The 24024-nt window shown below is 45.6% G+C and overlaps 1 protein-coding gene across 3 annotated transcripts in view; it reads right to left on the bottom strand.

Moving 5' to 3' along the window:
* USP35 (ubiquitin specific peptidase 35) overlaps positions 1–24024 on the bottom strand; it is a 28145-nt gene that overhangs the window by 3657 nt on the left and 464 nt on the right. Inside the window, exons 1-9 of one of the 3 annotated variants that reach the window (XM_026844848.1) lie at positions 20700–20808; positions 13190–13883; positions 12007–12142; positions 7458–7587; positions 5954–6055; positions 2894–3052; positions 2272–2465; positions 2062–2155; positions 406–512 (exon numbers count right to left, since the gene is read on the bottom strand). In XM_026844848.1, coding sequence (XP_026700649.1) covers positions 406–512; positions 2062–2155; positions 2272–2465; positions 2894–3052; positions 5954–6055; positions 7458–7587; positions 12007–12142; positions 13190–13871 — 1604 coding nt within the window. In that variant the 5' untranslated portion in view covers positions 13872–13883; positions 20700–20808. Of the gene's footprint in view, positions 1–405; positions 513–2061; positions 2156–2271; positions 2466–2893; positions 3053–5953; positions 6056–7457; positions 7588–12006; positions 12143–13189; positions 13887–20699; positions 20809–24024 lie in introns of those variants that run through there. The other 2 variants (XM_026844837.1, XM_026844828.1) reach the window with 2 other exon arrangements.

Here is a 24024-nt window from a genome sequence, read left to right as displayed (position 1 = left end):
GGTCTCCATGTGCCATTGACCCCCCACTTCTAGAGGGATTGCTGGGACACCAGAGATTTGGGATTTCTAGGTAAGAGAAAGGCAAAAATCAGAATTTTACAGAGGAGGCTGAGTGGCTTGTCAGGCAAATGTCTAAACTTGGTACAATCCCCTTTGCCTTCCGAGCAAAGGCAGAAATTTTCAAGCTGAACTAAGCTGATCTTAACCTCTAAGCCAGCCCAAACAGGGTTTTATCAAGAAGCCCCAGACCAGTCTCACCATCTTTCACCCCAAGCCTCCACTGTCCCAACTCCTCCAGGTCTCAGCTGCTTGCCCTGTTAGCACGTGGGTCAGTGTTAAACATTACATCGGGTCTAGGGGATGCCGTTGTCACTGGGCTCCAAAATCACGACGTTTGCCACATACCGGTCGAGCAAGTACTTGAGATACTCGGAGCAGTCCTGCTGGGCGCCGGGAGTGAACCAGGGTGGCCAGGAGGCAGAGAGGAAACTCTCAGGTGAGATGGCAGGTCGCTGGCAGCAACACAGAAGAAGGAGAAGTGCCTTTAACCGGGGGATCTGGTTCTCATTTCACACAGGGAGGTGGAGAGGGAAGAGGAGGGTTTTCCCAGTTGCTTCACTAGGAGCAGGGTGCACTTGTGTGCCTGATAAGGTCCCCCTTTTTTCCCCCCCTATAAGGGCTAATCTCAGTGCATGGGAAGATATTCTTGGTCTGCTGCAAGCCAGGACTATAAGGATGAATTTCAGCCATTATTTTACATATACTTCTATAAAATATCCATGTGTTTATTTCTTCCTTAAATTTTAAAATGGTTTATTGGCCTGACCCAGAGACTTCTATTTAATTCAATACGAATTTAATTTGATGGTCCATTTAATTTGATCAAGACCTCCCTCACCAAATATCTTCTTTAAAAAAAAGAAAAAAAAAACCAAAGCAAATAATCCGCTAAACTTCCACCCGTCATTCTGATCACTGCAGGCAGGTAATCTGTGTTACCAGATAATGTAATCACTACTGTTAGGAAGCTGCTGTCTAATTAACATGGGAAAAGACCCATCTTCAGCAAAGAAGTGACTTTAAGAACAGCCTGAAGAAGAAAAATAACTAGAAGGCTATTAGGAAATTATCAGGAAAGTATTAACCATAAACTACACAACAAGCAAATACGCTTCTGTACTTGCTCATCACAGGTCACAGACACCATAACCTGCCATCCAAAACCTAGACTTTTCTATGATCGAGCCTTAAATTTAACAGGCTGTCTATATTTTAACCCCAAAAGTCATCTCTAACAGTGCAACAAGCCAGCCCTGTCAGTCAAGGCTTGTAAAACAGAGAAGGCCAGATGACTGGTTTCACAACAAGGGAAAATCCACCGGACTTTCAAAATCATGTCTTTCTAGGGACGGAAATATATATTTTCAAGAGAGGAGCTAGATAAGACCTAGCTGTATCTCCAGAAGTCACTCATATTAAATTTCATGTTTGTCGAGAAAGCATTAATAATTAATTTAAGGGTGTTATTTTCATTTTACTTTCGCTTGCATACATAAGAACTCAAAGCATCTGGAATCTAAGGGGTTTTTTTTTAGTCTTTTAACAAAACAACTTTTAAGGCAATTTTCATCAATTCCTTGTGCTTTGCTGTGAAGCAAGGGGACAAGCGAGCTGCTGCAGTCGTCTTCCTTGCTGCATAGCAAGAAACAAAAACCTCTGCTTTATACCAACAGGCTTTTCAGCTGGCCACATATGTAAACTATTACCAAATGGACTTTATTGTCCAAACTATTAGTTATTACATCAGCCCAACCCAGGAAGACCACAGGCTGAAGACAGGCAGCCCAGTGTGAACACAGCTCGCTTTCACGGATGATAGGAGCTTGCCTCCTCCACCCCCAAAATTAGCCTCTTTCATATAAACAAAATCTGTCCCATTATAAAAATCCACCAAGATCCACAGCTCCTTATCAGCCCATTGGAGTCGGCAGGAAGCAACTTGGAGACGAGCCTTTCCGCAGCCGACAGTCCAAACAAATAACTAGAACATGAAATAATTACCTGACTGTGCTCCAAAAATGCAAAGAGCCACTGGAGCTTTGTCATCAGGGGCTGGGAGTTGCCCTCGGTTAAATTCAACACTGAACGCCGAAAGCTGCAAAAGAAAAGCGGAGATGCAAACGGCTAAGATGGAAAATCGGTGTGGGATGTGCAATGCCAGTGCGATAAGCGACCCCTGCAGCAGTCCTGAGAAAGGGAGCAAAAACTCACTCCGAAGCCATGAAGAGAGACTGGATGATGCTGTTCATGTAGCAGGTGTTTCCCAAGTTAATTAACCCTATCTTTCCTGTCTCAGACTTGGATGCCAGGCGTGGGTAGAAGCAAGCCAGCTCATTCTTCTGGGAGGTCCAAGCATTTTGTCCCAAGAGATGTTTAATCCGATCTTCATTTGGAATAGGAAGAGCCTTGGAAAGAGAGATCTGTGTTACGAGTTATCCTTCCATGGGAAGAATTAGTAACAGGCAACTGCAACTCCTCTGCTAGAGGTGTTCAAGTAACTCATTTCCCCTGCTCTTCACATGAACATGTATCCATGCAAGGAAATGTTTAGCTGCTAGTGTTAGTCCTTTAGAGTTATTCAAGATTAAAGTTATAGCTAAAACCTACAGGAATGATCAGGACTACTGCAAGCTCACCATAAGAGAAGTATCTTCCCTCAACTTGCCTATGTGGGGCCCAAACTTGGAATTTTAAACCCTTTCTTCTACCACAACTTGAGGTGTTGAGGTTAGGACGTTCCTACCAGTAGGACAGTCCCTCTGTACTAGGCTGCAAGCTAAGATGCCATTTCCATACGGAAAACAGAAAAAAGACCAAGAGGTGCGTGTCTTACTTTAACTGCTTCTAGGACTGGTTCGTAGAGATCTGGAAACCCTGAGAAGCGGAAGAACATGCAGTGGATGAGCTCAGCCAGCTGCTCCAGAGAGCTGGTGGCAGAGTTAGAGTCCTCCTTCTTCAGAGAGGCCACCAGCCTGGGGATGTGAGGGAGCAGCTGGAAAAAGGAAAATTCACTACATCAAAAGTGGCTACAAGTTACCCACAGAGCTTTAACACACATGCAGAGGAATGAAATTCACCCCCAGGCAGAAAGGACAGTCAACAGGAGTTGACTTCACTCCCACTTTGGACTTTATCTTTCACCCTATGAACTCAACAGCAACTCTTCTGTTGACTTTAGTAGTGTAAATGCTATAGACCTTAGAGGGTTTTCATGTTGCGTGACACCTGCAGGTTTGTGCTGCTGCTTTGCTGTGCTGAGATTACAGTTGTTCGTGCAGATCAATATCTACTAAATCACACACCCATGGTGGAAGGGAGCGTTATATGCCGACTGCCAAGTGCAGGGATTCAAACCTACAAGGTAGCTGAGTTAACCTACAAGAAGCGTTGCCTGGCGTGCTATATTTTATCTGGTACTGTACAAACTAAACTGGAACTGGCATGGTTGGATGGGTGGCGACAGGCACATAACCAGCACATTTGTTATTTTGCTTTCGTCTAGAAAATTTAAAAACCAACAGGCAGACGCAAACATAAATGATACATTGCTCACGGGCACCCTCTGCTGACCCCGCAGCTGCACAGAGAATTAATAACCTATTTCCAACCCGTAGATGTGCTAGAGTGACCCTGGGCACTTAGGCAACCTTTTTCATACTTATATTTTATTTTTACCCCAGAAAAGTCCTGGAGTAAAGTCTCAGGATCCCCACACCAGCCATTTCCTGGTCCTCTCTTCCTCCCTTCATCATCCTCTCTTGTTTCTCTCTTTTTTTCTCCTCAAAATGTTGAAGATTTTAACTATTTCCTTTCCAGCAGTTAAGTTTTGTTAGGGAAGCAAATGAATCCCAGTACCATTTTATACATCAATATTTTGCCAAGCTGTGTTGGGAACAATTCTCAAAACCCTTCCAAAGTGCCAGGGCAAACACCAAAAAGAAATTAAGAAGCAAGATAGATTTGTGCCCTGTTTTTTAAAAACCGGGGAGGAATTTTATGCTTGCTGGTCTGCAGATGGAAACTTCAAGCCAAGAGCAAACAACAGCTTTTGGAGTGTTTCAAAATTTGGACACCCAACTGAAGACAATCCATTGGAATGGGCCTATTTTTAGAAACCAAAATGTTTCTCAAGAAATTCAGGCTCATTTAAAGCATCTCCAGCTGAGGAATGAAAAAAAAAAAAATCTGTAGAAAATGTTGGCTAGCTTTGCTTTTTTCCAGCCTTATCTATTTATTCTGTGAACTTTAGGTGAAAAGCCAAATGCAAGGGCTTTAACGAAAAAGTATAAAATCAAACATTAATAGGAGTAATTTTCCATTACTGCTTTTATCAGTTCGATCACTGCAAGCATGCCTTTGCCTTCAGCCTTGCCTTTTAATTACAGCATTCCAGGGGCAACACCAGCAAGAAGCAAGAGCTGTGCCTTAGTGTCAACAGCAAAATAAAATATAAAACATCACTATAGAAATGAAACGAGGAGATTCAAATGCTGCTAAAAATGGGGTTTGCTTTTAACATTGGAGAATGCACGATCTGGAAGTGTCCTGATCCAGCCTTCAAGTCTGATTGCACTGATGCTGTGCTATGTTTTGAAAGATGACCCATCACTTCAAGAAATGGTAATGGGTGCCACATGTTGGTGCCAATTTGAAGTTACATGTGGGATGGGGCCCACTGAGTCCAACAGACAGTCAGGCACAGGCTTAGGAAACAGGAAAGGCTGTTTAAGAATATATTCCCCGTCCTCCACTGCCTGAGCCCTCTGAGATGCTCTCAATGCAAAGGCTTCACCTAACACACCCCAAAGCCAGAGTGGCAACATCTACCACACTTCAGCTGAAAGGTTGGGAACAAATATGGGGCCGTACCTTCTAAACCTGCCCATGAAACTACATCCTAAGCCAGGCTGGGTCAGTGTAGCCCTGCTCACCTTCCTGCCCCAGGCCACCCCGCCACCCCCTCCCCTTTCCTTCTCCAGGGAAATGCAATAGTGCAGGTTTGTGGTTGGCCTAGACCCAGACCCAGCTGGGCAATCCTGACCATCAGGATTTTCTGCTAGGTTAGGTCTCACCTTCTCCAAAACACTTCAGCACACGGCTGTACAAATGGCTCAGCACAAGGGAGAGTGATTGGGAGAAGAAAGTGGTCTCTAAGCAAGAGCAGGGAAGAGGGGAACCTCCACTTCGACCTGCAGAGCTGGCAAACACCAGGTTAAAAATGACTGCAAGAGCACTACAGCCACTTCTGATGAGACCCTCAGTGTGGCTTGACAGGCCTTCCAATTTATCTGCACTAACTACATCCTTGGCTGGTGGGCTTTGAAGTTGAGAGAGGACCATGGGGATGCACTTGCCCATAGAGATCATTCCTCCAGCTGGTAGAACACTGCAGGAAAAAAAGTGGAGCATGCACGCATTCTACACATTTCAAATTTAGAAGGGCCAAGCCCCTACCAGTTTTATACTGATTTACCCCTGGAGATAAGCCATCTGGCTGGTAAGCCTCAAGAGAAATGGAAGGAAACATCAGAGGAGAAAGCAAAGCCTCACTTCTCCCACACACCTCGCTCTCTGGTTGTCACAGGGTGGTTGCTCTGTCTGTGGCAACCAACTCCTTTTAGGCTCAGGACTTGCCTCCACATCTGAGCACCTGCTCCACGGTGCCCAAAAAGCTGTTTGGGTTTCAGGAGAGGCTACCAGAGGCTACCTGCGGCTGTCAGGGCAGGCTGCGAGTGGATGGACAGGGTTGGGTTTACATCACTCGGTGAAATCAAGGAGATGAGGGCAATATTCTCCAATCTCTCAGCACCTCAGGTTCCCTCCCACCCCATTGCCCCATGGCATGGTTACACTCAGGGCAATGCCCTCATCCAAGTGCCAGACGCAGCCTCACCAAGTGAAACGCCTCGTGGGAGTGCTGGAAGCTCAGCAGCATGTACTGCAAGACGGACAAAGCACCCTCTCTCACGATGGGGTACAGCAACTTGGAGAAGACCTGGTGGGGGATTAAAAAAGGCAAATGAGAAGGCAGGATGGCACCACAACACACAGGAGAAGGGGCTGGCAGGAACAAGAGGCACTGGGTCTCTACCACGGCTGCTGGTCTGTTCCTACTCCAGACTGGATGTTGAATCAAGCAGCCTGCAGCCAGGTCTCCAGACTCATCTCCTGTCCAGAGCATGACTTCAGGGCATCCTAAAAATACCGTGTGGGTTATCCTCACTCTTCCATCCTTGTGCAGTGCCTGGCACAGCAAGCTGTGGATCTCTGCAGCACCGCTGCCTCTCCCTACCTCCTGATGGACAAGGTCATGCAAGCACAGAGGGATGCTAGATTTTCCAAAATGTGCCTCTTCTGTTTTATCGTGGTATTTGGAAGTTTAGCACTAATCTTTCAGAAAAAGAGAGAGAAAGCAAAGGCCTTTTTCAAATGCTAAGTAATGAGATTTATCCTACTTTACAGAAAATGGTGTAAGCTGACAATGCCCTCTACCCCTTTCTGAACATCTGAGAGTTTTCAAAAATTGCTTGTTATTTTAAGGGCTGTGTCCCTTTCCTATGCATTTAACAATGAAAGGAAAGATAAAAGAAAGCCAGAGATGCTTGGCTACTCTCCCACTGCTCAACACACATGGGGGATCACAGTGATAAATGCAGTTACTGATAATGTTCCAGTATCGATAATTATGGTCTTGATAACTTCTACAGTGACTTCCACTGGAGGCTCAGCCAGATCTTATCCCCATTACACAAAGGAGGGAACAGCAGAACCACAGCATGGAATATGTTTCTGAAGTGGTGACCTATTTCAGCACTTGGTCATTTGGTTTACAGAGAGTGACAAGGACTCAGTGCCAAAGCAGGTGATGGCAATGGCAGCGGGGGCTTTATCTCTGCTACTAAATGAACTAAGGCCAGGGCATAGGCTTTAAAACTGACCCATGACTGTGTGGACTGTTAATATGCTCGCTGGTGTATATTTTGCCTGTGCCAGCCAGCACTGATCCAGGCACAGTTGAAGGAGTCACATTCCCAAAGGCAGGTTTTTCAAGAGCTCCACAGTTTGGGAGGGAAAGCGTGTGGTCAGCCTGAAAATCCTTGACTTCTTTCCTGTCATAACCTTTACGATAACAGTACCTCTGCATACCAAGACCTAAAGGACAGCAGGTTGCTCTGGGGAACATCATCCCTAGCTGCAAAACCAGTAACAGCCCCATACACAGCATTCGCAGAGGGTGCAGGAGACACAACGGTCCCTTCAACACCCCTTGGAACAGCATACATTTTTCTGTATATCTCAAGCCACATCTTGTCCTCATTCAGTTGAAAGGCAAGAAGATATCTCAGGTGAAAAGAGAAGTCTGTTGCTCACATTCATGTTTAAAAGAGCCCACTGACCTTTTCAATTTTCGAAAGGGTAACTTCAATCAAGATGCTGAACTTTTTCACCGCAGCCAAACCCTTCAGCAGAGCAATGATCCACTTGTCTATGTTCTTTCCCAGGGGCCAGGACACCCAGTCGATCATCCTGAAATGAAATACAAACTTAAAGTCAACTTAATGCACATATTGTGAAAGCCAAGCTCTGCTCTGGGTTAAACCTCCTCCAGATTTGTCTTTAGCCAGTGGGATGACCAAGTAAGAGATGGGCTCTTCATAAGGCATTTCACGTGTTATTCAAAACACAGAAATGGAATTACTCCAATGTCATCATCACGCTGTGGTTCATCAGAGAACCAGACCAAAGTCCATAGAAGAAAGTAAGGATTTCTTCCCCTAATTTCAGTCAATTTGAGTTCAAGTTTTCAGCACTGGTATTGCACTCTATATACCACCTGCATGAGGTGTTGATCAAGGTCTCTGCATTGTCACCATTAGGAAAAAAAGTGATACTGCTATGATCTCTACACTGTTATTGGTAAGGAAAAAAACCATTCCAATTCAGATCTTTTAATTCTCTGTGTGGGAATCACTGATTTCCAGAAACACATTTTAAAAAATATACTGGTAACCCTAGTAGAAGTCAGATATTCCTGAATGTCACAGCTACAAATTTCATCTATATCCACTGAACCAACATGTTGTCACGTTTCTGCAAGTAATAAGTACTTTACAGAAGTCCCTCATAAAAAAAATAACCTCAGATTAAGTGATGACACATTGTTTCTGTTTAATGTTAAACAAAAGTGGGAAGTAATGAAGGCTTGGGATCTCCAAGAGTCAAACTTTGATTTGAAGATATCTCAGATCTTCAGTCTCCCACCTCAGCCCAGCTATCTTACCCAATCAGTCCCTCTTGCCTGCATCTTGTGCAAAAGATATGAAGGGAACACAGATAACTAACCACGACAAGGCAAAGAGCAGAAATAAGCAAAGTCTGCAAGGAACTTGAAAAATAAAATGCTGGCCAGTAAAGAAAGCTTGAAGAGCAAAATATATTGAGAAATACCAAAAGTCAAGACAAGCTGGATAATTAAGCAAATAACAGAAAAGCTTCCACAGACATTTGCATCAGAAGAGAATAAGGAAAGCCATGAAAACCCTGTATACGGAGGATGTGATGGCGATTAAAGATATGATATGGACTGTAGATGTGACTTCCAAACTAAACACATCCTCTGCCTCCATTTTCAGCAAGACGAAAAAATTGATCAGGGTGACAAAGAGGAGGCAGGTAAAAGATTTGAGAATGGAAACAAGAGCAACGACAGCTGATATGAAAGTGAAACGTGAAGAACTCATGAACTCCAAACAACAAGAATCGATGATTTTCACTGTGTAAAATTCAACTCTGGTGAATTTTAATGACTCTATTAACTCTGACACTTTATGTGACACGTTATGTGCTTTATGGGGGAAGAAAAGGAAGACAGTTCCTATAAGGATGACAGACAACGAGAGGACGACTGGGAAAAAGGGATAGCATGCCACAGGGGGTTACCATAGGTGCCAAAGTCAGGTTTGTCAGGATACATGACTTTCTAGTCAAAGGTCAGAAGCAGATCATGTCTGACTGGCTGTCTGAAAGGAGCCTACAGGCAATGTTCTTCAGGTTCTAAAGATGTCAGCATAAACATCCTGAACATGGATGTGAAATCTGTGATGATGCAAAGCTGGGAGGCATCACCAACACTAGATGAGGATCAAGGTATTACGAGGAAGACCCTGAGGATTAGAAATGTAGAACCGGGAGGAAATCTATTGATTCAAAACGCATGCAAGGCACAAGAAATGGATGCTATGTGACAGTAACTCGTCTTTGAAGACGATCAGCCAGACATCAGGTGACTGTGAGTTCCCAGTGTAACAGGAGCCATGGAAAAGACCAGCACCATACTTGTGGTGCAGAAGAAAACGTGTTTTTCTATGGCAAAACAATGACCTCCCAAGCTGTTGTCTAAGGCCATGATGAACTGCACCCCAGACATGGTGCACAAATGTCACCATCCATGTCCAAGACCAATGAACTGAAGTGGGAGCAGGTGTTGAGAAAGCCTGTTAAGGTGGTCAGGGAAATGAAGAACATTTTCTGGAAAAAAAAAAACAACTTAAAATAACCTGGCTTGTTTAGCACAGTCATGGGAAAGCAGAGATGGGAAGGGACTGCTCTGCCTGCATACATTGAAAGAACAAAGACCAGGAAGGGAAACGAGAGACATTTCAGCTATTTATGTTGGCATAAGATCAAATGATCTATAAGATGGCCAGAAACACATATAGGCTGGCTTAAAGCAACCCAATGATGGAACAGCTATGAAAGAACAATGAGAGCAAAACCCCTTCCTGCTTTGAGGAGTGTCGTTGAACGTTCATGAAAGGGGTCTGTAACGTCAGTGCCTATAAAACAGGGAGATGGATCCAGAGACCTGAAGGTCCCTCTTCACCCCGTCTCCTTTTACAGAGGCATAAAATAACCTTGTCCAATTTAAGCTATTTAGTGGCTAGGTTTCAGTCCTGCCTGCTGCCTGCTTGCAGTGCTACAGTAGGAAGAAATTACATTTTAAATCCACATTGCACTTTCCACATTGCAAGATCCACAAATGTTTTGCAAGCCAGGGCCCTAATTTTCCAAAGGAGCCATTGGTTTGGTATGATATACTTTTAAAAGCTCAGATCCTGATTTCCAGAGCAAGTAGCAAGTGCCTGCATCGCTGTGTGACAGCAGATGCCTTCTTCATCCAGACCTGGGCTCTTTGACACAGATATACCCCCCAGGGAAAAAAAAAAAATAAAAAAAAAATAAAAAACAAATCAGTGAGTACTTCTGAAGTCATGGATGCACGTTAATAATAGACTTTATCTGAAGACAGGCAAATTCTAAAAGAAACTCTCTAAAAGATACTGTGATGTACACTTATACCAGCAGGTGCCAGGCTTGCTTTTTTTTTTTTTTTTTTTTTTTTTTTTAACCAATCTTTGTTCTTTAAACATTTGATCAGAAGTTCCACCCCATGTCCAGTTTATTCCCCTGCTAATAACTCCCAAACCCAGACTTTGGAGAAAGAGAGTTCTGTATGTGACCAGTTTGTCAGGGATTCTAAGCTGAAAGATCCTTTCAACTCGTACATTTTTCTCTGATTTTTCTAAGCACGGAACACACACTCATGAAAAGGCCAACGGTCATGAAGTTTTCTGGGGCACCCATCTGCTGTAAACACGCTGTCAAAACTTCCGCATTTCTCCTAAGTGATATTAATTACATTTTGCAGGCTCTGCTTAATGTTTGGCTAATTCTGAGTAATCATTTACTCATCCTTCTGCGTGACAAAGAATGTTTTAAGGAATGATGCAATTGATTTTGCAACCTCTATATTTAGACACTGGTGCTCTTTAGAGGATTTATCTCCTGGAGCTTGCAGCAGCAGGTTCCCAGAAGGAGAAAAAGATGGAGAAGATGGTTAAGAACTCAACTTGAAATTTAACCCTTTTGTCTTGGGTTGCTCTGAACTCTGGGAAGAGCATGACTTTCACCAGCAAGTCAAAAAGCAGCAACCCCTTTCTGCACGCATGAAGTTCCCATCAGGAATAATGTGTGTTTCTGTTATGTGACTTTATTGGGGGACACATAAATCCTGTAATAATAAGAAAAGAGATGTTTCCAGTGAGATCAAGTCACAGCAGCTCCCTTGGGTTAAGTGCATGTGCTACTACTGCATGTCAACATCACCCGTTTAAATGAAAACGTCTAAGGCCAGCATGGGCTGAAGATACCCCTAAGCAAGAGTGGAGCAAGGCACTGGAGCACAGAAGAGCTGTAAGACTTGGACACAAGTATGCAAGGAAGGTTTGGTGATGCCAAAGAGGGCACTGGCTCTGCAAAGACCAGGTCTAGCATGTCAGGTAGTCTTTCACCCACTCCTCTTCATCACGCTCTGGCAAGGTCTCCATTGACCCTGCCTGCATGGAGAGCAGGGATAAACATTGTACAGCACCAAGATCCAGACCAGCAGCACCACATTCATCTGACAAAGGTCAAGGAGGGATCATTGAAAAAGTTGAGCATAGCTCCCTCTCCAAGATTTGTAGCTGTGATTGGTGATTTAGGATGATGTCCTTCTGAAGGGAGAAGGACATCAACATGAAATTCTGTAAAGGAGATTTTTGTGAAGAAAAGGCCCTCAACAGCTTCTGGAAAAAAATCAGAACTCTTCAAGGTATCTTATGCTGAGCATCCCATAACACTACTTATTTCTAAGAAAAAAATATCAACCAAATAATAACAACAATAATAATAATTAAAATTAATTAATAAAAAGTCTTTATTCAATTTCTCTAGGCCCCCCAGGGCTGAAAGGAAGAATCAAAAAATTCCTTTTATTCCCCACACATTCCTCACTAGACAGCCTCAGCCGACTGGGATAAAACCATGCAAAGGAACCGAGTGCAGCTTTGGGGCAGGTTTTTTCTCCAAACTGAGACTGACATTCACTAACGCAGCTTCTCCTACCTGCCAATGGCCGTCATCATCTGCACATCAGTGATGCTGTCATCGTTGGTTAGGTTTCTTATGACGCCATCCATGAGCTCCAGAGGGACAAACTGGACCACACTGGCCAAGGCGTTGGATGGTGCTTCCTGCTCCTCTGCAAGATATGGATGAGCGCCAGCAATGAAGATGTTAGTCACCACGAAAATCAGGTATATGAAGTCATTTCTCGTCTCTAAAAGCAAATCATTTCTGCCTACGTAAATGGAGCAGATAGCCAGCTGGTGTAAATGAGCAACGTGGAGTCCACACCTAGATGTGCTGGGAAGACAATTCCCCAAATCCCAGAGTAACATATAATGAGGTTGGGTCATAGCAGATGGGCTATTGCATGAAACCATACACAGCCCAAAGGGAGGAAGAGAACACAGGCACAAGAAAGTTCTTGGGCCAACCCTGGGTCCCTGATTCCCTCTGCTTGCTTTCTTTATACTAAAGACTGCAAATGGGGATGCACCTGCCTGGAGAACCTTCCAAAGGATGGGGCTTTCATACAGAGGGCACTGAAAAACCCATCTCCTCATGGGCTTCGGAATAGCTGGGAAGAAGCTCACATGCCAGCAGAGAGTCCAGCCTTTCATGGCACTGGTACCTCCAAAAACCTTTTGAGATCCTCTGCAATAACCTAAAGGCCCCAGAAGCTGGATAAATATCTTCTGTCCCACGTAAAGATACAAATACCCTCCACAGAGGTAGTAAGACTTCCTACCTCTAGACTGGTGAGAGAACTCCTTAGCTTTGTCCCTAGTTTCTGAAAAGGAGCAGGCTGTGGCATCCCATCGAGTCAGCCATAAGAGAGTAACATTTCTAAAAGCTTTCAAGTCCCACTCTAACCAGCTGCAGATAAGGTGCTTCCCATTAAGCCCAGCTGATGGTGGAAAGAACTGAACACGTGAACTTGTGCTGAAAATATTTCAATCCAGTTAGCAACTCCTGTTTACAGACTCTTGTGTGCTTTAAGGGGATATTGTTTTCCTAGCTTAAAGCCCTGGGTAACTTTTAGGGCGGTTTGATTATTATATTTCCTCTGTGGCTGCATTTCTGGAGTGGATGAGAACCATGCAAGATGTCAAACTAATCAAATTTGACTTCATCAGAGCTAGCATTTACATTCCCAGCTTTTTTTTTTTTTCCCCTTAATTACCTGTTGAAGAAATGATGGTGAACAGCTCCTTCAAAGACGGCAGGATGGCTGAGGTCTGAGTCCTCCAGATCCTCTGCAGCAGACCACTCACTTTGTTCACCTGCTCCAAAAACTCCATGATGTCCTCTTCCCCCTCCGAGACACACTGGAACTGCCCGATGCACCGGATCAGCTGCTGACAAAACAGGACCTGATGTTTGCCTGTGGGAATGCACTGAGGATGCTGGGTTAAGAGTTTGCTGATCTTCGCACACTGCTTGGGGCTGGGCCTCTCGCAGACTTTCCGGAGCACCTCAATCCTCAGTAAGCTGAAGATGCTGTTTGCTGATGGGCTTTCCAAGATGAACTGCAGTCCTAGCTGGATATAATCAAGTACATAATGGCTCCTCTTCCCCAGAGGTCCATAGCCTTCCTGAAGGAGACTCAGCAGGAAGCGGACATTGAAGAACTCCTCAAATTCCTCTGGGTGGTAGTGGCCGTAGACCTCCAAAACCTCTTTCCCAATCTCTCTTTTATACTTGGTGTCCCCCGTGAGATAAAGCTTGGTAGAGAGCTCCAGCATGGACCAGCATTGCTCGCTGTCCATGGGCTGCTTCGCTGCCTCAATGACACGCCTCACAAGCCCTTGTTTCACATTGTTTGGGTAGGAGGACATTACCACGGCTTCCAGTATCTTATCCATCTCTGCTCTCAGCTGCTGAAAGAGAGGAACAGAGCAGAAGATTAGTTCAAGCAGGGTCTGCTGAGCTTTCAAGCCCAGGTTGGCAAGGGAGGTCAAAGAAGCAGAGCTTGAGAGCTGTCTGGGATCATGAAGATAATGATTCTTGTGCCCTTTTCACGGTGGCATTCAGAAAAGTTTCCACTCTGGTGATGTTTGACTGAGACTAAAGCCCCCAGACTGAATGAATGCACAAAACCACAGAACTTCTTCAGACTAATCACACATTTGAGCATTTTTGTCTTGTAAACAACCACCTGGAATCTTACACTTGACCCTAGGGATAGATGAGCTCCCTTTCCTAAATGGGTTCAGCAACTCAAGATGGTGCCCCATGTTTCACAAAATCCAATCCCCGCTGGAGACAGCCTTCCCCAGACCCACAGAGGGGCTTGAGTGGGGAATTAGGGGACTCAAGGTCTTCCACTGGTGTCTGCTGGCTTAGGTGTCCTCAAGAAACAAAGATGCTCACGATGACTGTCTTCACGTTCAGGGAAGGACAGAAAAGGCCTGGGAAGCAGAGATGGGATTGCAGCCTCCCTGTGCAATAGCAGGGGTGTACACTTGACATTTACGCCGTGCTGCCAGCCGCTCTGGCTGAGTGGTGCAGTCTTGGCTGCTCCCCAGGGACCTGCCGCATTTGCATGCAGGACCAAAGTGAGAAGGGAGAAAAACTGCAGATTCAGGCAAAGTTTCCCATTCGTCACAGCCCAAATTCACCAGCAAAAAAAAAAAAAAAAAAGCGTTAGAAGAGAGAGTGGATTAAAAAATCCTAAGGATCTCCCTGGAAGAGCTCATAACAACATTTATAACCAGGTGTTGGATGCACTACTGCACAAGGAACCCCACTACAGAATGATGAAATTAAACAGCCAGGGTTTCTTAAAGCATATTACAGGGACTATATAAAGGCTCAGCCACGGCAGGTGCCCCCCATGCCGTGCGCTGCACAAACGCATGTTTGGAGAACATCCCTGCCTGCCTGTAGCCTGAAACGATTAATGGGAGAGGGAGAAGGAAGGTACGTATCATCTTCATTACCTAAATGAGGGACCAAGGCAGGACAGATCCATCCACGCTTATATGGATGAATAATCACCACCTTTCTGTTCTTCAGTTTCCTACTCCGTGAAACGAGGACAACACGCAGCAGTTCCTAGTGGGGTTGGTTGAAACTTCCCTCATTAGCACTTGGAAAGCATTTGAAGCTTTTCAAGTGGGTAGTGTTATACTAATGAAAAATCTCTGCACAGGTGGCATGTACCCCAAGTATGGTTTTCCCAGATGACATCCAGAAGGGACCTCAGAGGATGCCATCCAAGGACCATCCCATCCCTGCAGCAAGCCCGTACACAGAGAGTATCTTCTCTCCTGGTAGACAGCTGGTGGAGAAGGAAAACACATGCCAGATACAAACCTCAAGTTCTGGCTCACAGCTGCTTGGCTGGAAAGCCTTCCCACTCAACTAAACATCACCTCTTCCCATCATTGCTTCCCCCACAATCTCACAGGATGAAAAAGCCCCCATGATATATGCATGGCCACCCCCCCATCCAGCGATGACAGCAGCCTACGCTGCAATGGCTCTCCAGGCACCACCTTGGCCTTTCTGTCCCCTGCCTGTTGACTCACACAGCCCTTTGCTCATGTGCTGGATTTATTTTTCCCTATCAAGCACCACTGCTGCCTTCCCTGGAACAAGCTATGGCAGAGCTAACGCTCCTTACCGCATTGTTTTCACAGGATAGAAGACATAAGCAGAACTCGAGGGACCAGCCTGCATTAAACCAGTAACAAATGAGGACAAGGTAAGAGGTCAGAAAAAAAGCCACAGGTAATATCTTTTCACCTCAAACAGAAAGTACCACAGCGAAGGCTAAAAGCCAACCTGGAGAGCAGATGGGACTTGTAGACCGACCAGAAATCATGAGCATCAGTTGCCCTAGAAGTAGCTCAGTGGTCACCTCGGCCATACAGGGACTAGCACAGACCTGCAGTCAAGCTGGTACCCCCTTCTCCTCCTCTCTGCAGCTTCACAGCCTGAGCTCTGACACCCCGGGACATCTGGCAGATAGATGAGGGACCAGGAGGAAAGAGGAGGATCTACAGTGCTCACTTGGTTGTGTCTCACCATTACATGGTTAACTCCCTGGAGCAATCCATACTGAGCCTGGCACAGTGGTGTGGAAGCACCACACAGGCAGGATGGTCAAAAAATGGCTACAGACCTTTTAGACCTAACCCCATAAATCACCACAGTCCACTGGTGTACACGGTGTCGGGTGGCCTCGCTGCCCCTCTTGGGGGTGATGGTTGCCCACTGCTGTCCCCTGATGACTGGGCTTTTAGCTACTCCTGCACTGTTGAACTCCATAGTCAATAGACAAATAAGTCCCAATGGAGAGTATCTAGGGAGAGTAAAGGCAAACCATCTTCCTCATCAGGAAACATCATAATGTCTCATATTGACAGTAGAACCTCGAAGACACACAGGGAAAACCACCTGGTGGTGGAGGATCCATGCTCTCCTCACCAGTGAAGGACTTTACAGTACAAGGTCGGGCTTTAGGTAACACAGTCCCACCTGCACCTCTCTAACTACCCTGGGGTCAGCAGGAGGGGACAAACAAGCCCATGTTCCTGCTGTGTATCAGGGTACACCAAGCTGCTCCCTGGGTGTGGGCCAGACAAAGCCAGGATGAAGGATGCTAGCCAGGAAGCCCCTAAGAAGGAGACATTCATAATATATCTTACAATCTTAGAACAATATTAAAACAACATTTGAGTTGCTTTGTAATATGCAATAATCAATATTCCAGTCTTAAAACTATACTACAAGAGCATTCTACACTAAAAGATCATTCACATGTCAAAGGTTAGTAATTAAGAAGGCTAATTCAACCCCAGTACAGCTCCAGATGCTTTCAGAGAGGTATTATTTAAAGGATCTCATATTAACTTTTTTTCCCCCTCTCCAGCACCTGCCTGGAGAATGAATCAGGGTTTGCAGTGAAGGAGACTGTTGTCTGTAAGATCACTGTCTCATTTGTTGTAGAAATTGGAAGTGTCTCATAAATAACCCAGGGAACTGCAGGAGGGGGGAGGACAGTTGAATGCTGCCTTGGAGATCTGGTCCCTGGCTCTCCTCTGAAATAAAAGAGACTAAATATTCAGATAATCAGGCTTCGATAACGAGTGCTCCTGACGTGGGACAACCTTTCTGCACTTCATCTTCCTCACTAGCCATAACAACCCACTGAAAAGTTGGGAGGATCAGCTCATTCCTGCTTGTAAAGAGAACGCAAAGGTGCTCCAGAAGGTCAAAGTCTTAATTATTAACCTGAAGAGCTGCTGTGACGTTCCCATCTGTTATGTAGCTCACATAAAACAGAAAGTACACAATATGAGCTTTGCAGTGAAAAAAAAAGCACGAAAATATCCCAAGAAATGGCAAAACTGATCCGCTCCCCCAGTGAACATTTGGCAGGAGCAACATCACAGATTCAGGAGGGAGGGGACATTGGGAGGTCTCCAGTCCAACCCCTGCACATTGATGGTTTGAGATCAATGAAATCAATGAAATCAAACCAAGCTGCTGAGGGCTTTGTCCATTTGGGTCTCAAAAACATCCCAGGATGGAAATCACACAGCCATCCTGGGCAACCCGCTCCAGTGCCTCATTAGCTCACAGTGGGAAGTTTCTCCTTATTTCCAGTTGGAAATTCTTGTTCCAATTTATTTCTGATTTTTCTCATTCTCCTGCCATGCACTGCTGTGAAAAGCCCGTCTCCATCTCCTGAATAACCTCCTTGTATGCACCGAGGGGCTGCTGTCAGTCAGTCACCAGCCTTCACCAGCTTAGTCCATGCTGGGTTAGTTCATCCCAGGTGCAGGACTTAGCATTTGTCCTTCAAGGTTCTTGTCAGGCTCAGCCTGCCCTGGCCCTCCTGTATGCCAGCCCAGCCCTCAAGCATACTGACTATTCCCCCAAGTTTGGTGTCACTTCATTTGATGAAGAGAATTTCATCTCCTCCAGGTTACTGATAAAAAAAAAAATATTAAAAAGGAAAGGTCCAAGCCAGTTTCCTACCAAGTTAGCAGTCCATCCACCTAGACTGCAATTTCTCTTGTATCTTTGATACAAGGATGCTGCAGGACATCATCTCAAAATCCTTACTGAAGTCAAAGAAGACAGCATCCGCTGCTCTCCCCTCATCCACAGACCTACCAGTCCATCCTTAAAGACCACGACATAGGTCAAGCATGATTTACTCTTGGTAAATGAATGCTGGTCATTCCCAGCCACCTCCTCCTGCAAGTCCCCAGACACAGCTTCTAAGAGAATGTTCTCTAAGATCATCCCAAAGTAGGTTCTCAGATAATCTTTGATTTTTTGAAGATACGCTAGATGTGCTTTGGAAGAGGGAAGGATGTCTTCCTGTCTCATCCTTGTCACGCAGATGCTCAGACCTACAAAACTGTCCTGAAGACACACTCTGTTCCACCCGGCAGATCAACGAGTGTTGATGGCATTAGGTACCACATACTGCATTCACAGATACACACGAGGGCCCACAGTGCTCCCTCCCATGCCCCCTCAAAATAATAAAAAGGGTGCTGTGAAACAGAGCAGCCCTGGCTCCAGACTTAAATTCCATCTAAAGCCACAAATAAAATTATTTTCATCAACATTTGCAACAGGTGTTGCTGACCATGAGATGTGTCCCTGCAAGGACAGACACACAATTGTGCTCTAGAAACTAGAGAGGGAAAGGAATTTCAGCAAAAAGCAGCATCGACCAGCTTAGCTTCACTCTCCAAACTGAGTAAACTGCAATAAAATCCCCAGAACCCAGCCTCGGGATGAAAAGTCACCCTGGGCTTTGCTTGGGTCTAATCTTCATAATCTGTACTGTTCAGAGGTGTCCTTATATTTTTCTCTCCTGCCTGGGTTTTATCTTTAATTAGGATTCATTTCAATTGAAGTCTATCCAATTACTTCTAAACCAATTCATTCCCCTATTCCTGCCAGCAGCAGATTTCCAGTAAAGGCTCCTTAGTATCCTTTTGCAGAATGCAGTATTAGCTCCCACATCCCAGATCTTACAAAGCTCTGAAAACATTAATCCAAGATGCACGTTACCTTTAGGAAAGCTTGATAACAAATTCAGCACATTTACTACAATGACATCATATATCATCTGATGTATAGTTGATGTATCACTAGAGAAAAAAAAAAAATCCCACCATCCAAACACAGACTGATAAATAAAGTGATTTGTTTCTTACTTACAAAGAAGAAGAAATCCTGATCTACTTCCCTGAATTCTCTGGAGGTCTGGAAGTACAGAAACAAGACTCACCTTCCATTGTCCTTAACTCCTGCTGAAATGGTTTCTTTTATGTCAGCCAAGACATTACTGTTATTCTTGCTGCATCCTCCAGGCAGCTAGGCAATTAGGGCTCAATCCTGCAGCATGCTGAGCTGCTGCAGGATGGAAGGGAGTGCACAACAGTGCCTGGCTGGAGCAGAAAATACTGCACAAAAAATACCGTGTTCTCTAAAATTTCTACAAAATTTGCCATGACTTGGTATACAACTTCTTACAAGGACCAGCCCCTGTTGTCACACACCTCTCTAGGTCTGTTTTCCAGGAACATCAAAGCAATTGTGTCCTAATGACTTTTTCTGCAGGGAACAAACATCCCCTTAATTCATAGGCAAAGGGGAAATTTTTTTGGTCCAAAGTACCTGCCAGTTCATTCAGCCAAGGAGGGGAAACCACAGCCTGTAACTCATCATTACCACATCCAACAGATAGAGCCTGACCAGCACGTATCGCACAGTCACAGATAGTCCTTCTTGTCATTACCCTGTAACTACTTTTCTAAAAGGCTAAAAAGCCCTTTATATAGCTAGTAAGAAATTGCAATTGCCCTGCAGAGTTGGAAATCATCAAACAAAGGCCACTGCTGGGCCCTCATCCATGCTACTGCGCCTCCTACTTCTGTCTCTCCACGATCTAGTATAATTTACACATCTGGTTATACTCTTCATTTAGCTGAGATCTAGTTTTTTTCTGACTAAATAACCTTAATTAATGTGATTCCAATTCAATGATCTTCTGTGTATACGTCAAGCCCCAACAGCGACTTAATGCTGTAGTTTCTACCTTGAGTCCTCCCAATGACACAAGTGCTGCTTCTCTCTTCTTTCTTAATTATTTCACATCCAGCTATTCATTATTTTCTAAAGCCTCAGCCTCCCTTTTATATTATTTGCACTGTAATAATGCCTGGAAACTGCAACTGAAATCCAGCCCACTGGCCTACAAACTCTATCTATAGGAATATACCCAAGGGAATATATCTCTCATTTAAACAACATGGCAGTTATCATTCATGCTGTTGTAGCCGTATGAAATATTGAAGCACATTCAGATCAAACCATTTGCTCAAGGAAATGCGATGGGTTGTGGCACATCCAGCAGCCAAACCTCTCCAGACCTGCAAATATATTAATGGCACCATTCCACCTGACTTTGCTCGATTCAGCTGCTATCCGAGTTGTACCCAGTGAAGTGCCATGGCAGAGCAGAGGATCAAGTCCATTTTTGTGAGATCTGGGCAGAAACTCAGAGATAATAACTGCAGAAAAATCCAGCTAAGTGTCCCTGTAGAAACAGAAGTGAGACTCTACCCATCTGCAGCTATAACAGGGAAAAATTGCCGACACAGAAGCCTGGCCAAATTTTTTTTTCACGTAATTATAATCTGCCTTTCCAAATTCACCTTCTCTTTTCAAGGAGATCACATATTCTTCGCATCCTGTCCCAAACTGCTTTCCAGTGACAGATTGCGCTTGTGTTGTGTGTCTCCTACTCACTAGAGCTAATTGCTTTTGGCTGGCAAGGCTCTTCGTGCTTTCCTGTCCGCTGTTGCAGTGAATCAGAACTGCCCTTTAGTACAGCACCGATGGAGATTCCCCTTCAGCCACAGGCAGTAGCAGATTTGGAGCAGGAGGTGGTCCCCCAGGTTCTGCAGGATCTTTCACCCTGCTCGGCAGCTTTCTGTCCTCTCTGGAGGGGGAAGATTTATTTGAGCACCGTCATGCAACTGGACTGTGGGCATCTTGCACGGCTTTGCTGTACATCAGGAGCTCTACCTTGGGAACCGGGAGTTTCCCTCCTGGGGTGACACACACTTTTCTGAGAGGTCCCTACAAAGTAACTAACCAAAAGACATCTCTTTGCAGCCAGCTTAAATCTACCATACAGTAGTCCACACCTTTACCAAAATCTGTTCATGGTTTAGATCCACAGACCACCGCAGACCCTTTCCCTTTCTTCTGCAGTACCACATATTCCATCATTCCTCTTTCCTCTAAAACATTATAAATACATTTGACCACATCACACAATTCTATCAGCCATCTCCACGTGACCTACCATGGCTTTAATTCACAGACAACAGTGCTGGGCTGGCTGCCCTACCTGAACTCATCTATCTTAGTTACCCTGCTCTCTTTTTTCTCCAGTGCTTCTTCCTTGATCCCTTTGGTGCACGCAAATCCCCCAGTCTCTTCTCTTGCTCTGTGCTTTTTGCTGTTAGGCACTCAGTCATCAAATAATATTAAAAAAAAAAAAAAAAAAAAAAAAAAAAAAGCTTTGGCTGGATGTCAAAGCGATCAGCACAATAATACCAAATAAAGCCCAAGGCCCTAATATTTCATCCTCTTTCTCCAGACTCCCCCTCCCAGCTCTGTTCCTCCTCTCCACTAAACAGCTACATACACACATCTCTAATACCTACTGGTATCCTTTTATGATAAAGCATCTCAAAACCATCACTACCATATTATCAGCCATCCTGGTATGGATGCAGAAAACAAGGCATAAGGAATTAAATTCCTCTCTCCCATTTCATTTGAAAACCAGCAGAAAAAGGCACATAAGGCAGGACTTGCTCTAACCACTAGACCAGCAGTGACAAACCACTGGATCTGTGGTTAAGGCCAACACCAACCATTGGCAAAAATAACCCATCCTGGTTACTTTTCAATTTGTCTGAATGTATTTGGCATTGGATACCCAAAAGCTTTGTCCTGCCCGTGCTAGGTAAGTTATTCACAGAACAGCCACTCCTCCTCACATCCCCCAGATGAACATATCTTCCTTTTCTTCCCCCAAAACCCTTCTGCTCTCCTCCTTAGCCAGAGCTCTCAGCCAGGGCTGTGCTACCCTACTTCCACAGGGTTTTGTACTGGGAGTGCCCAGATCCTGCGCTGACCTTCAGGCCAGAGTCCTTTCTATCACCATCCCTGGAGACTGTGAATACACCGGAAAGCTGGTTGTTTTCTGGAAGGTATTTATAGCATTAACATCACTCTACTTTCTTCAGATTTCTGTCTGCTTTTGTCTGTGTATAAAAATTAAACCCCTGGATATAGTCCAAGGAAAAACCACGTCCTGTTCACCAAGGCATACTGGACCAAGGGCTGACACTGCTAACGCTGGCATCAGACACTGCCTCACTGCTTAGAGATAAAGAGATCTCCAATTTTTTGGTGGTGCCTTCAGGAAAAATGGGCTATGACACTCATCTGAGACCTCAGTTTCCCTCCAGACCACAACTTTATGGACTCCATCACAAAGATGGCCAAGGCATCTCAAACCCCCTCCCCAGGTGAAAGCTCAGCCCCTTGCTACATCCTTTCAGCCTGAGGCAGGGCATGCAGCTGAAATTTCTCTGCTGTGAGTCCCGTGATACAAACACAGCAGGGTATAGCTGAGTTCCCAAAGCATTTTGAAAACCTCACAGAAGTAGCAAATATTTCAACCCCTGCCTTTATCCTTCAGTAACAGCTGCAACATCCAAGCCAAGGCAGATTTAACCTGGAAGGGGTTTGGATCTGGACTGCTCTGAATTTGATCCTCACTTTTAGGGTCTTTTGGCTCCCTATGAGTTGGGATCATTCCTGGGTGCCTCTCCCCAGGTCATCTTCCCTGAGGAAAACCTGAACCCCTCTTGGCCAGTTTCCCATAACAGGATGCTGCTTTGTAAACAGGTTTGCAAAACCCTGCAGGCACCGGGGGAATGTACACACACCCACTTGCCAATGTTGCTCCTGTATGTCTCCTCCCAAGCATCCCCCTGTAGCCTGACCCCCCAAACACCCAAACCCTTGAGCATCTGTTCTCCAGGGTTCCCTCCTGCATCCTGGCCACAGACCATCCCTCTTTCTGAGCATCTCTCTGGGAATCTTGAATCCTGGTCCTCTCTCCTGAACCCCTCCCTCCAAGCACCCCTCCCTCGAGCATCCTTCCTGCATTCTGACCCTCCGAGCGGCCCTTACTCCATGCATCTCTCCTGCACACCTCCCTTCAAGCCCTCTTCTACATCCCAACCCCTGAGTATCCCTCCGAGTAGCCCTCCCAAGCAGCCCTCCTGCACCCCCTTAGCAGCCCTCCCTCTGAGCAGCGCAGTTCCCGAGAGCCTCAACTGCATCCCAGCCTCCAAGCACCCCTTACTCCCAGCTTCTTCCTGCATCCTGACCCCTGAACATCCCTCCTGCATCCCAATCACTGAGCATTCTTTCCTCTGAGCATCCATCCTGCACCCCTTCCTCCAAGCATCCCGATGCCCGAGCAGCCTGACGCCTGAACATCCCTCCTGCACCCCTTTCCCTGAGACTTCCCTTCTGCCTCCCGACCCCCGAGCATCCCTCCCTGCGAGCAGCCCGACCCCGGAGCACCCCTCCTGCATCCTTCACCCCGAGAACCCCTTCTGCACCCCTTCCCCGAGCATCCCTCCTGCATCCCGACCCCCGGAGCACCTCTCCTGCATCTCTTGCCCCGAGAACCCCTTCCACACCCCTTTCTCTGACTACCCCTTCTGCATCCCTTCCCCCGAGCAACCCTCTTGCACCCCTTTCCCGAGCACCCCTCCTGTATCCCCTTTCCCGAGCATCCTTCCCGCACCCCTTACCCCAGAACACCCCTCCTGCATCCCTCACCCCGAAAACTCCTTCCGCACCCCTTTCCCTGACTACCCCTCCCCACCCCTTCCCCAAGAGCACCCCTTGGACCCCTTTCCCGAGCTCCCCTCCCGCACCCCT

Source organism: Athene cunicularia, assembly GCF_003259725.1.
Source record: "Athene cunicularia isolate RWA chromosome 1 unlocalized genomic scaffold, athCun1 chr1_part1, whole genome shotgun sequence".
NCBI classification, from domain to species: Eukaryota; Metazoa; Chordata; class Aves; order Strigiformes; family Strigidae; genus Athene; species Athene cunicularia.
This window is presented reverse-complemented; position numbering and strand designations above follow the sequence as displayed.